This window comes from Cariama cristata, unplaced genomic scaffold (genome assembly GCF_000690535.1).
Source record: "Cariama cristata isolate BGI_N322 unplaced genomic scaffold, ASM69053v1 scaffold6679, whole genome shotgun sequence".
In the NCBI taxonomy this organism is placed as follows: domain Eukaryota; kingdom Metazoa; phylum Chordata; class Aves; order Cariamiformes; family Cariamidae; genus Cariama; species Cariama cristata.
In genome coordinates, this window is record NW_009637380.1 from 117,771 (window position 1) to 131,510 (window position 13,740).

At 43.2% G+C, this 13,740-nt stretch overlaps 1 protein-coding gene across 1 annotated transcript in view; it reads left to right on the forward strand.

Moving 5' to 3' along the window:
* The window catches only part of LOC104167906 (spermatogenesis-associated protein 5-like), a gene marked incomplete at its 5' end in the record, with an annotated part of 164,324 nt that overhangs the window by 116,319 nt on the left and 34,265 nt on the right, over positions 1-13,740 (forward strand). Inside the window, 1 exon segment of the mRNA XM_009708304.1 lies at positions 9,374-9,555. Coding sequence (XP_009706606.1) covers positions 9,374-9,555 — 182 coding nt within the window.

A 13,740-nucleotide genomic window follows, 5' to 3' on the forward strand; every position in this document is an offset into this window, starting at 1 on the left:
TTTGCCTTTGGGCTAATAAATGAGTTCTGCAGTTGTTCCATGTATGTAAAGACAGACTCCTATAGAAATGTGTATATATACACACATGTCTCGGTGTGTGTATATGTGTGTGTGCATGAATATACAAACTAAAAAAGAAAAAAAAAAAAAAACAAACCCAAAATCAACAATCCACTTTGTACATGATCGGTCCCTGTCAGAAGCCAGCCCAGGCACATCTTATCCCAGTGATTCCTGTAAAGCTCTCAAAATCTGTCAGAAACAGCCTGCAGGATTGCAACGGCTCTTGGGTGATTAATTGCCAAAAGAGTCTGGTTCCAGGTTGCATTACATGTAATTGTTATCTTTTCTAAAGGGGTTCTTTTATTAAACCCCCACCCTCAAAAAAAGAGGGACAATCAAAAAAAAAAAGAACTGACATTCCTGAGGTTTTGCACCTCTTAGACAGGAGCACGGAGGACTCTCTTATGTAAACATACACTGAAGAGAGTGTGTTACGTTGTTTATTAGCTGATGATAGATTTTTTTTTCTTCAGTTAATTTTAACTTTACTAAAAATGATTTTAATAGAAATGGGGGAGGAAGAGCTGCATAGCGTTTAGAGGAGAAGAGGGGGAGTTCCAATGCCCTCTCCACATCAAAACCTCTCTGTGGCATCCAGCAAATGGCAAGGGACTAGGTCGCTCCTGCTCCTTACTAACATTGCAGGAAAACCGCCCAAAATTGGGACATCTTCTGTCCGCACGCCACTGCGGTAAGACTGCTCAGATTGGACATGGGGGGAGAACAAGATCTTGTGTCTGAAATCCCCCTTGCAAAGGAAGCCGGCGCCGAAGCCCTGAGCCGAGACTCTGCCGCTCAGCACGGGTGCAAGGAGAGAACGGCGCAGCTGCAGCCTGAACGAGCAGAGGAAGAAAGGTCGGGCACTGTTTTTTACAGAGTTTGTGGCTTGAAAACGTGTGTTTGAGTGTCCTGAAAGTATGGGCAGATTGTGGAGAATCTGCTATAAATTGCCTCAGATTTTTCTGAGCGCATATTCACAAAGCAGCGGGGAGGAGAGCCTGATTCCCTGTCGGTGCCTCCATGTCTTTGAATACACGTAAGAGGCTTGATTTGGAGCTGAATTTCTGTAGTGCCAAACTGGAGTATCTGGAATTGTATCAATAGGGTTGCTTGGATTTGCACTGCTTTTACTGCATTGAAAATGTGCTGTGTTACTGACAGGTTTAGACTTTTATAGATGGAGGCCTGGGCAAAACTTGGCTCCCAATGAGCACTGTAGTAAGTTGTGCCAACTGGCCAATTTAACTGTTTGAAATGTCAGGGGAAAAAAGCATGGAGATACTGGTTCTGCAGCTGCAGAGTATCTGCCTGCAGATGTTTCTGCCAAGAGAAGTGATTGAAACTTGGTTTCTTGAGATATTTTAATCCTATCTGAACAAAACCACATAAAAACGTGCTCTGGTATTGTCTGCATGGGCCAAGGAGCACATTGTTCCTCACAGTTGTGTTTACACGGTCTCATTGCTGCAACGAAACAAGTCTCCTCAAGTCATCTTTCTCCACGATTCCCCTTGAATTAGCTGTATTAATCAAACTCTGTCAGTGGCAGGACTGTGATGTACAGTGCTTGGGACACTGATGTTACTCTAATTAAAAAGATGAGAATATTTTGGTGTGTCCAGCTTTGTGCAGGTTTGGAATTACAAGCCTGGCTTTTTGCAGAGTTTTTTTCCTTCTGTATCCACAAGCACTTTCTGTAGATGGTGAAGAGGCGATAACCCTACCACCCATCCCTCTTCCCTCCTGCCACGGCTGCTGTCTGGTGCAGGAGTGTACCCATGGTGCAGGGGGGACCGTGGGCGGGGAGCTCAAGAGGTGGCAGGAGGGCTCAGCAGCCTCTTCCCTGCGCTGTAGAGGCAAGATAAGGCAGCTGGATAATCGCTGGCGTTATGCACTTGGTGCCATATCGCCAAAGTCAGAGGCACAGCTACCTCCAGACGGAGCAGCCCGAAATGCCATGATTTGGCAAGGAGGTGAGGGCTGTGGTGCAGATGCCAGGCTGCAGGCAGCACCGCTGGGTGCTGGGGCGTACGAGCCGGCTGTGTGGCAGGCACGGTGCGGTGGTGGTGGTGGTGGTGGTGGTGCTTAGCTACTCGGCCCACAGTGGGACCTCATCCACGCCTGACAGCAGGTGTCAGGGAAAGAAAATAAAATCAAAAGCGGTTCTGAATGCTTTGGTCGTGTGGAGGGTCGGTATGCTTTCACATCAACTCTGGAAGTTTTTGCTTTCTTGAAGCACTATTAGCGCTGCCTATTTATACTTAGTTATTTAAGTAATGCTCATATCTGTTTAAAATCACGACCTTTAGTGGGAACAGCTGATCTGCTGTGAAACGTGCAGAAGCAGGGTATGTTGTTCAAGCAAGTGACGCCAATGATTGCTATTGATTCAAGGCAGTTCTCTCCCCAGGTTTCATTTTATAAGGAAATATGAAATTCTTATTTTTCTGCATACTGGAACTGTAGGGTAAACTGTGTTTTGCAGTAATAACTAAGAGACTGATCTGTAATGGTAGCTGAAGGTGTTAGCTCCTGTTGGTAGCCAGCAAAAAGAGTGATTCCAGAAGATATATTGAATTGCACGGAAAAGTTTCCCTCTATTGATGAGACAAATAGGAAACAGGTAAAAATCAGTGGTTGGAGGAAGAGGATTAACTAATAGTAGTAGACCTGGAGCATAAGCAAAGCGAGTAGATGAAACCTACACAAGCAGGGGCATTTGACTGCTTAGCAGTGAAGGACAGATTGCATTCTTACTTTTCAGATGGTTAACTCTCCGTATCGCTTCATCTTGGTTTGCACTTGGATGATATAAACTGTCTCCCTGTTGAAGTTGGTTTACTCTTTGTTGGCATATCAAACCATGTGTTTGTTCTCTGCCTTTAATTAGTACTTCTGGTTAATACTTGAGTAAAATGTTCCCGCTGTGCTCATTGCCACTTGATAGTGCGCATTCTTCCTGAACACCTGCTGTCAAATCTATCATGTCTTTTCTTGTCAACTTGCACAATGCTCCAGGTCTTGAGCAAGACTGACATGATGGAAAGGTTGTGCAGCCTGATTTTTAGAAATCTTTGTGGAAGGTGAAGTCTTTGCATGGGGACTGATAATAGAAGACTGCAACATTTTGTAGGAGCTAGTTTCCAATAATACCTAATAAAATTCTGTTTGTGAATGCAGTTTTTGAAGTAGTGGGTATATTGCAGGTTAAAGAAGCAAACTGCTCCACCCTGAGAGGAACCGTAGATGTTGTGTAACAACAACAGAGTAATCTGCACAAATCTTGGGAGAAGTAGAAGGGTGGTGACCAGCAAACAAGTCATCAAAGAGGGGAACTAGTTAGAGATGTTGGCATGTGCTGATGGTGGTGACAGATGTTGGCACAGAAGGAGGAAGGTGAGGAGGAGGAAGAGTGTGGGGAAAGGGGCTCTTGGCAAGAAAAAAGCAGTATCGCTTGACTCAGGAGCCTGTAATTACAAGACTCCAGCCTTGTGACACAGCAAATAAGCGTGTCACCTGAAACAGGAATTTGAGGTTGCCTCCTGAAGCAACTCATGCCAGATGGAGGGGGGATAAAAACCTTGTGGAACAATAGAATTTAGCTCTCCACTGCACTGTGGTTTTTAAGTCCTTAATAGTGACACTCTAATGTGTCTTTTCCCCTCAGCACCTTCCAATTTTGGTAATTAATCCATGGTTGCACAAAGCCTCTAGTAGCCCATCGAGCAAACAGGATGGATGAGCTTCCCGTACTGGAAACTTTCAAAGATCCTAAAATGCCGAGCACTTCCTGGTCTGTTGCGTTGGGAGCATGACCTGCTCTGGCACAGAGTGAGAGCGAAAATATCAGGCACCGAGGTGAGCCTCAGAAGCGTAGGAGAAGCACCATTATGGGAGCTGACTTCACTCCTGCCAGAGATAAATGTGATGGCACAAGAAGGCCCTTTCATCATTGTTAACAAATTCACTTCCTCAGCCTATCTTTTACCTTAATACTTTCCACACTTGCAACACATCTGTCCTGACATGTGGGCAAAAACACTGAAAGGATCTCACAAACAGTTGCGGCTTGCACGGACCACAGGAAGAGTATGACTGACTTTAAAATGCTTTAGCTATGTTCAAATACTGTAATGATGAAAGTAAAAAAAATTGCATTACCAAATTAGGTTACAAGATACAAAGTTCCTCTCATATTCAGGAGTCCGTGTAAGTAGGGACAACAACCAGGGTTCATAAATGGGAATTGTTAATTTAAGTTGGAAGGATTTAGTTACAAAGGAAATGGATGGTTCTGTTACTTCCAGTCCTCTCATTTTCATCTGTGGTCTAATCCCAACGGACTCCAAAGGCAGGATTAAACTTTTAGTTGCGTTTTTTAGGTTTTGCATTAAAATAAATGTATTTACTTGAAAGGAAATGTCTTAAATTTAGTATAAAAATCTGTTCCTACTTGGCGGAGATGCAGCAGAGAACATGCAGTAACATTGATTCTCCGGATGAACTTCGCTACCAAAAAATGCTGAACATACTTGCTTTTTCTTACACACTTCAATGTGCTGTTTACTGTGCAGCTTATGTTTTGCTATGCAAGTTATGTTTTGCTAATGAAAATTTTGTCAGTTTGCCACTTTTTTTTTTTAATGATATTTATTTTTTCTAGTGTCAGGTTACCCTCTTGCACCATTTATGTATGACGTTTTGTTATAAGATCTGATTAAGAATGATTTTGATGAGTTAGGCATGGCTGTAGAAGTATGTCAGTGTTGACAAGGTAGTTCTTGAAATGGCCAACTATCCTTTGAAAAAGCTAACTAAAGATTGGATGCTTTTAAAAAAAAAAAAAGGAAAAATAAAGGAAAATATGAGGAAAATTAGCAAACCCTAAGGTTAATTCTAGTCCATTCTTAACAGGAACCACAAATGTTTTCCTGGCTTTACGTTTTTAAGTTTTCTTTCCTGAAATAATTATCTTCATAATTGTGCATAAAATACACATTTTTGAGCTAGATATCTTTTCCAATGCTATATTTTGAAGTAATACTCTATTTTAATTACCAAAGAATTTAGGCATTTCTTTTTGAAAAGGGGGCAGTTTCTTCTTAATTAAAATGTGGTTTTGCTATTGATGTGCTATTGCTGATATTAAGTATTACATGATGATGATCCCACTTTCCTAGTGCTCCCCTGAAGAATATTGTATCTGTGTACCACCAGTAACCTTTCAGTGCGTGTGCACTTAGACCCCTTTCAGAGCTGTTGTGGTAACAACAAAAAAAATTACATAAACTTGCAAAAGAATTGCTTAATGGTATGAAGTATTCTGGTTTCTACCAAAACCCAATTACTTAATTTTGTGCCCTTCCTGGCCTACATAAATTATGCAACCCTCACATCTCAACATCAGTGAATTATGTAGCTCTGCACACACATCAATTAATTTTGGCCCCATCAACTTCCCACCTTCGGTGTGCTCCTAGCCTCAAATCAGTTTTGCATCTCCCAGCCGCGAGCGGTTAATTTTGTTCTCCCGGCAGCTCGTATCTGCCTGAACCTGCAGCCCCACTTCAACTCTTCACCCTCCCCCTCCTGTACACCCAAGCCACCGCCTTTTCCTGCCCAATTCCTCCTCCTCATCCAGCTCGGCAGCAAGGATCAATCCCAGGCAGCTTCACCTCCCACCTGGCCAACGGGTCAGGGCCAGATCTCGATGCACCCGGCGGGCAACGGGGCTGGTCCAGAGGTGACCCGGGTGTCCTTATCGCCCTCCTTGGCAGTTTTCACAGTAGAAATTGCAAGACTGAAGCTCCATCTTCTGGAACGGCCTGTGAAAGTCGTGGTGCACTTGGAGCAACCACCTCCAAAACCCTTCCCGTGGGGAAGCCTGCATCACGCAACGCCCCACTGAGAAGAGAAATAGCTTCTAGGTCTGTAAGAAAAGTGGAGTTGAGAAAAAAGGTGGTGCCAGCATCCATCAAACCCAGAGCTGCTGCCAGCAGCAGAAGTAAGCATGACCTGAGCCTTGGTGTTAAAGCTGGCACCGCTGCTGCAGGTGGCCATGTCCAATGCCACAGTAGGCTTCTATAAGCAACCAGAAAGAGCTTGTTTTCCTCCAGGGGAAACTTCAGTGTGCAAAAACATCAAGAGGGATATCTTGTTCCCTTATTGCTGACCTCTACGTGCAGCTTAGTTCTGAGTCCTGAATTATTTTGGCCAAAAAGAAAAGTATCTCCATGAGAAGTATGCAGAGACCAAAAGCCTGAGAGGGCAGTGTGATGTCCTGCAAATGAGAATGACCTTGACTTGCCGTTGCTCTCCGGTTGCTTTCAGACCAGCAGGCAGCAGAGCAGCTCTGCAGCCCACCTGCGGCCTCTCACCGGGGATTCGCCCTCCGGTAACGCGGGAAGGGTCAAGGCAGACCCCTTCCTCACTCTCTCCCTCTGCTTTTAGTTCCTCGGAAGCATAGAGGGGAGGGGGCCCGTGGCTTGCCAAAGGGACGGGGTGGTGACAGCAGAGCGAGGAGCCATCAGGCTGTGCCCAGGGTCACCACGTTTCCCGTCCGGCTGGACTGTCAGGAGGGCTGGTGGAGACCAGCTCTCAGTTCAATCTGCTTTTCTCTCCAGAGGCTGCAGGGAATTTGACTCAAGTGAGATTACAGAGGATTTTTTTTCTCCTCTCCTTTTTGTCTAGTGTCTATTTAAGCAGCAAGCGCTGCAGAGACTGACTTGTGCTTTTTTTGTACAGTTCCCAGCACATCTGGCCATCTTGGATAAGGTCCCTAAGCCTGATTGTAGCAAAAAGTAATGATAGCATGTTTTAAAACTTGGGCCTCCAACTATGACTACATATAAAACACAAAGCATTTGGGACAACCTGGAGGAAATACAATTTTTAGTAACTGAGGGGAAAAAAATAAATTCACTTTTTTACATCTGCAGTTGTGCTTTGCAAGCGTGGGTGCTCCGTTGTGTTAGAAGACTGTATCTCAGAACTGAAAGCTGATGCAAGGCAGGGGAGCGCTTGCTCCCAGCTGATTGGCATCAAGCATTTTTCCTGTCCCACTTGCACAACAGCCATGGTCATTCATCAGTGTGAGGCTAAGCTGGCTCTAGAAAATGTCCTAATTATCTAGGCGTCCTGATTAAACCTGCCTTGATTTAAAAGAGGCACACCACCGTACTCATGTGAACATTTCTTGTTTCTTCTAAATAATAGAATTAGCTGTGGGCATTTCCTTAAGAGCATGCAGAACACAATTGCAGTATAATTCCTCTCCCTCCAAGCCTAGTCTTGAAACATGCAAATTTCTCTTTCAAGTGTGTTGGCAAAAATGGTAACATCCTGATACACACACGATTTAGACGCTGAATTACACAGTGATTGAGTTATCATCAGTGAGTTGGTTTCTTTGGTGAATATATCAAGAGTGCTGTGGAAAGTAGCACAGTCTGCTGAGGAAATATCCGTGGATGGCTTGCTTCTCGCTCTCTTTTGTAGGGATCCAGCATTGGCCACTGCCAGGGACAGGGTACCGAGCAGGATACAGACCTTTGGTCTTCCCAGTACAGCCTGGCTATATCCTTACGTAGCTTGATGCACCACACCGCAGAGCCGTGTTCTTTCTGCTGAGCGTTTTCATGTTTCATGTTTTAAAAATAACAAGACATCTCTTAACATTCAGGATACATTTTTCCACTCTGAAGCACCGCAACAGTCTTTTTAAAGAAACTCTAGGAAGGGTGTTAACTTGATCAATGCTGCGCAGGAAGGAAAGCTCTTTCCTACTATTTTTTCAGCATGACTTTCACTGACATGATCAGGCTGGGAAAAGACTTATTGGCTGACAGCCCAGGACAGCCATGCAATATCTCTAGTCATCTGGAACTCAACCTACTCTGCCCAAGGGAGAACATAACATAAAAACAATTTAGGTTGCATGCTGAATCTTATAAACATTGTTCAGTTTTTTAAAAATAGTTTAAATACTATTTATGTGCATTTGCTATGTACAGTTTTGTTTGGGGTTTTTTTTTCCAAATGTCAAGTAAAAAAGGCTGGAATAGTTTTTGCTTTTTTACTGTAGATGATTTTCAAACATCTTGGAGATTTTTAGGAACATAGGGAAATGAGCTTCCGCTCTTCTCATAAATTTAAGAGCTTGGCTTCTCCTATGTATCAGATAGAATTGTTTTATATATAGATTAAAAGTTTACTTTTTGACCCCATCTGGCAAGCATAGAGTCACAGAAACACTGGTTGGAGGAGGCTTCCAGAGGCCCTGCGGTCCTCCTCCTGCACAACGTGGGACTATCACCAGCACCAGCTCAGGGAGGGCTTAGCTTCATCTGGCTGAGCCGCAAAACACCCAAGTACAGAGTTTCCGCAGCTTCCCTGATGACCTGCCGGAGGCTGCGCCTCTCTTCTAGAGGTTTTTCCCTCCTGTCCAGTCTGGACCTTCCACGCTGCCCTTTGTCCCCTCTTACGTTGTCTGTTGCTGCTGCCCAGAGTTTGCTCTGTGACCTTCCCACCTCCCCGGTGTATATACATAATCTGAGTAACCCTGGGAAACCAAAGTGCAAGAGCCAACATACATGTATGAAACTGCAGTGTTGGGGCCTTAGCATGTAACTGTGTTCATTTCTTGAGTTTTCAGTTGCCTTGTGGCACAAGAGGAGGAAAAATGCAGGCTTTTCCAAAACTTCAAAGCTGATGCTAAAATGTATTAACTATAGTGCTTTTGCAAGTTATGTTTTTTTTCTCTCCCTTTTTGAAGCTTAACATCACTGGCCTCTGTCTATTGTTACCTTATTTTCCATTAAAAAAGCTGTCAGAGTAATCCGCTCTTCTGTAAGCGTGTGCAGCTTTAATAATTTAGGACAAAGCAACATGATTCCAGATTGTAAGCTTCACTACAAAAAACTTTTTTTCTCCTCTCGTCTTGATTGAATATCTGAACTTGGGATGTGTCCATTGCTACTTGTCCTTCTGCCAAGTCCTAACATTCCAGCACACCTTGCAACAAGCCTAAAATTATTATTTTAGGAAAATGACTATGACTCCTTTATGATTCCGTTATGATTCCTTTTTTCCATAAACTGGTATTTCACAAGCTGAGTAGCCTTACTGTCTTTTCAGTGACTGATCCATTCTAGCATAGGAGAATAACCCCTCTTGCATATGGCTTGATTGTTCTTGTGCAGCGTCTTGCTTTTGCTGAAATTGTTGGTGGTGTTGTTTTTAATTGAGTTGTCATTTCTACTTTCTTGATGTGCCACGTGCTATAACTTTTCCTGTGATGTTTTCATTGCAGGCCTTGCTGAGACCAGGGCGAATAGACAGAATTATCTATGTGCCATTGCCAGATGCAGCCACTCGCGGGGAGATCTTCAAACTTCATTTTCAGTCCATGCCAGTCAGTGATGAAGTCTGCTTAGCGGAGCTCATTCAGCACACACACAAGTACTCAGGAGCAGAGGTAAAACTTTCTGAATGGTAATGGTGCACAAAATGGTGTTTTTAAAATTGAAATGAAGTCTCATCCAGATACCATTCCTTGAATCTTTTCAAAGTGTTGGGGGGAATTATGAAAGGGAATGTTTCAGAGATTTCTGTGTTTCTGCTCAGAAAACAGAATTCAGTCTGGTGTTTTTTCCCTTGAAGATCTCCATGAGAGGGCTGTTGCCAGGCGAAGGGCCCCTTCCAGGGTGAGCCTTAGCATGATCAGGGGTGGACTGATTAGGGGTGTGTTGCCAGGAGGAGTGGAGGGAGGTGGGGGCAAGTGGCCCCAGACTGCCCAGACAGTTCACCTGGGTGTCCTCACATCTCTGGAATCTTTTGCTTTTAGGATTGTGACCAAGAGCCTCTTGAGGGAAGAGAGAGAGTGTTATGAGACAGTGTAGAGGAATTGCAAGAGAGTCACTGGTCACTTTGAAGCTTGTATTTTCCTATTCCATATAATCAAGACCTCACAGCTGCACTTATTCTTGTAGCTCGTTGCTGTTAAGTTTGTCAGCTTCTGACAATGGACATCAGACAATTATTTCCTGTCCTGGCTAGAAGGAGAAACTTTCTCAGATGCTGCTGCCTGGCAGTTATAAGCATTGGTACTCTGCTTCCTGAGTGTTATTCATGTCAATGTCTTGTGAAAGGATATTTAATTTTTTCCTCATTTTGATTAATTGAAAGTAATTATATTACTTCAAAAATTCAAAGAACGTTATTAAAGTTGCCAATTCAAGCTCTTGAAAGGTACGAAATACCAGAATTAACATTTCCACCTTACTGTAGCCAGTCCTAGTGTACGCATTATTGCACCATCTTTAAATACATAGTAACCTTCTACTTTTTCCATAGCAGAGTAGAAAATGTGATGTGCTTGCCTTGGTTCACCCATCTTTCTGTGTGCTGTTTATGAGGGCAGGGAAATAAGCTAAACTTTTGTCATGGTCCAAAAGAGAGGATGACTGTGGAGCATTTATGTGATTCCTATAATGCTGAAGGCCCTTCTCAACAGACTGGTCATTGGATATGCTCCCAGGCAAGACTTTTGCTCGTTTAGCTATCACTTAAACACTGGTATGTTGTAAAGGGCTGCGTTACCTACTGGTAACCTCTGGCTGGTGAGGGCACTGCTGTGAGTGCTCCTGGTCCAAGGGATGGGGTCTGCCCTTGCCACAGGCAGCAGCGGTGCCTGGGCTAGCCTCCAGCCTCGGTCCGGGAGGCTGTGTCACGGTGTGCACCAAAGTCAAACCCGCGAGAGCTTTTCTCCTCCGCAGCGGCGGCAGCAGCAGCGGCAGAGGACAAACTGTACTCTGGGAACGAATGAATGAAAGCTGCATAGCGAGCAAAGCTGTTTTGTGTAGCACATCTTTTTGCCGCAGAATGTGGGATCTCATAATGAAAACAAGGCAATAATAAAAAGGATCGCAGGCTTGAATGTTGGTCTGGAAAACTGTCACAGCTCTACTGCCTCCACGCTTTGGAGTAGTGACTTGAAACAGTGCTGGTTTTTTACCCGGATGTCAGTGATACGACTTTTGTTGCCCTGGGAAAATTTATCTGCCTCTGGCTGAGTTACAATCCTCCAAAAACATAAATATAAACATATCCTCTGTTGTGTGTAGAAACTGTCTTCTTACCAGGCAACGACTGTAATGCTTGTATTTCAGAAATTCCAAGCATATGGGGATTTCCTTTGGATCTGGATCAGCTGAGGCTCTAGTGGTGAATTCCTGTGCCTGGTTGATAATGAATCACAAATGTCTTGGTGCTGGCTTTGTACAGAACCAAAAATAAGTTAATGGGTCATTGAGTGCAGCTACAGACTAGTTGCAGGGGAAAAAAAGCCTGCCTGTTTCTAATACAGCATTTCTCATGAATTTTGTTCTTTTGCGTCATTCAAAGAATTATAATAACTGGGATGTAAAGAGTAAATACAGAAAAAGCCTCAGTCAGTGTTCCTTGGAAGAATATATAAAAACTCTTGACAGTTGGCACGCACAGCGGCCAGTTTCATTAAAGCCTTTTCTTCTTAGTGTCTCCAGCTTCCCAGCTTTACAAATAGTTTCCGCTGTTGAATGGCAAGTTCCCATTCCACTGTTCTACCCTTTGTTTAGAAAAAGAAATGGAAAATGCCTGGTTTTGTGACTAGAAGATGCTATATGAATAGGGAACTGTGTGTAAAGATGCGTTGAATCATCCTGACATGAGCTGAATAAACAGCAAGTAAAGTGGATAGTTCAGTATGCATCTGGCTTCCAACTTGGCCTTTTTTCAGATCAGATATTTGTATATTTTTGCCTGTCGTCACTTATGACCAGTTATCTCTATTCACCTGCTGGATGTACGTTTCTCGTAATGAGTACCTTTAAAGATACATCAAGATAGCAAAATAGGGTGATTACTTCCCACTGTTTCATGTGAGAGAAAATGGAAGATAATTTATGAGGGTGAATTACAATTTCCTTCTGTCGTGTAAGTGAAGTTTAATGTAAAAAAAAAGTGCATTAGAGGAGCAGTGTCTGTTCAGTTAGCTTCTATTATGCTAATAGTATAGGTCAGCTTTCTAGAAATATTTGGGTTTGAGTTCGATCTTTATTTCTAGGCCTTTCTGAAGTAGTGCTCTGCAGCAGTGCTTGAGGCTCTTCTTCAGGGATACTTCAGTATCTGTAAATCAGGAAAGTAAGAAGTTGTTTTTAAAAGTTTCTGAATAGCAAGGTTTGGCCTCGGAGCTGATGTTGACACCAAGGATTGTTCCCTTCTCCCTCTAAGGCAACTTCTTAGGCTGCATCTCTGCCCTGAAAGCATCTGCCTTTCCCCAGGACCACCTCAGTCTCGTGCGCAGGGTAGGTCTGGTTGCTGCAAGGACAGCTCTGCAGTAACTGTGTGTCTCATTTACCCTCACATGCAGACCAGCAGGTTTCACCGGTGTGGCAGAGGAGCAGTCAGAACTGCTCTTGTCTTTGCCCCCAGCTTTTTTTTCTAGGAAATCTGCACTGAAGGCTGTTCCTGGGCAGCTGATGCCTGGCATAGCTCAGCAGGAGGCTGTGCTGTGCTAGCCCTTGCTTGCACCTCCAGCTGCTGTAGCATTAGCAAGGAGCACTGGTAGGCAGGGAGGAGAAGTCTAGTCCTTGAAAGTAATAAAAATGGTTAAAGCAACAAGTGTCATGCTGTATTGAAACTTTTGTAAGGTTCATTCTAGTGTTCCTGCATTTTATTTTGGGCAAAATCGCCTGAGATCCAACTTTTATAAAGCTGATGATTTTTTTTTAATGACTTTATATAATTGGGATGTCTTCACTCAGAGATTGTTCAGTTTGATCATAGCTTTTTCCTAGAGCATTTTCTCTGTTATTTCATGCTGGGAAGTTTTATCTGTTTGATTTCTCACAGTGCTTTCTATAAAGTACGATTAATTAAAGATCCAACCACAGAAGTATTTAAAAGCAATGTTTTAAAGTGCAAGCAGTGTGAATTCTTTGGGTCTCATTTGCTTGCTTTCATGATGCTGCTACAGCCAGCTTGCTTTAGGAAAGATGGACTTTCCACAAATTCCCATGCTCTTCTTTTTAAATTTGGGGTTCAGATTAGGTTTTTTATAATTATTGGCTGCTCTCTGCTGTAATAGAAAACAGCAATAGTCTCAATGCACTTTCTAGTGCAAGTAAGAACAAAATCACGTGGACAGTTTCTGATAGGAAATTGCTTGTCCTGTAATTTTTAAATAATACATTGTCTCAAACAGAAAAGAAAAAAGGTTGTTGCTGGAACATGACTTAGCCTAGAGGAAGGACACCTGCCTTTATAAATGCAAAGACTTGTGTCTTCATTAGATCTGTGTGGGGAAAAAAAAGATTGCATCATTTGCCTTTACAAATTAAGTGGAAAGGGTGTGTTTGTCTTCAAATCCTTGGCATTTGCACTGTGAAAAGGGACAAGCAAGGGATGAAGACAGTGTTTCCCACTGTAGAAATATTTTGTTCCAGAAAATAGCTGATAAAAAGGAAAATAAACCCAGTAGAAAAAGGAAAATAAACGCAGTAGAGTGAGGGATCTTATTTTATTGTTTGAACCCCAGTCAGATTACGGTTTCGTTACAGTTTAGGAGGCAGTAGCAGAGAGGGAGGTTTTAGGCAGAAACTGAAACCAAATGTTGAGTTATTTTGAGATTAAAGTTGG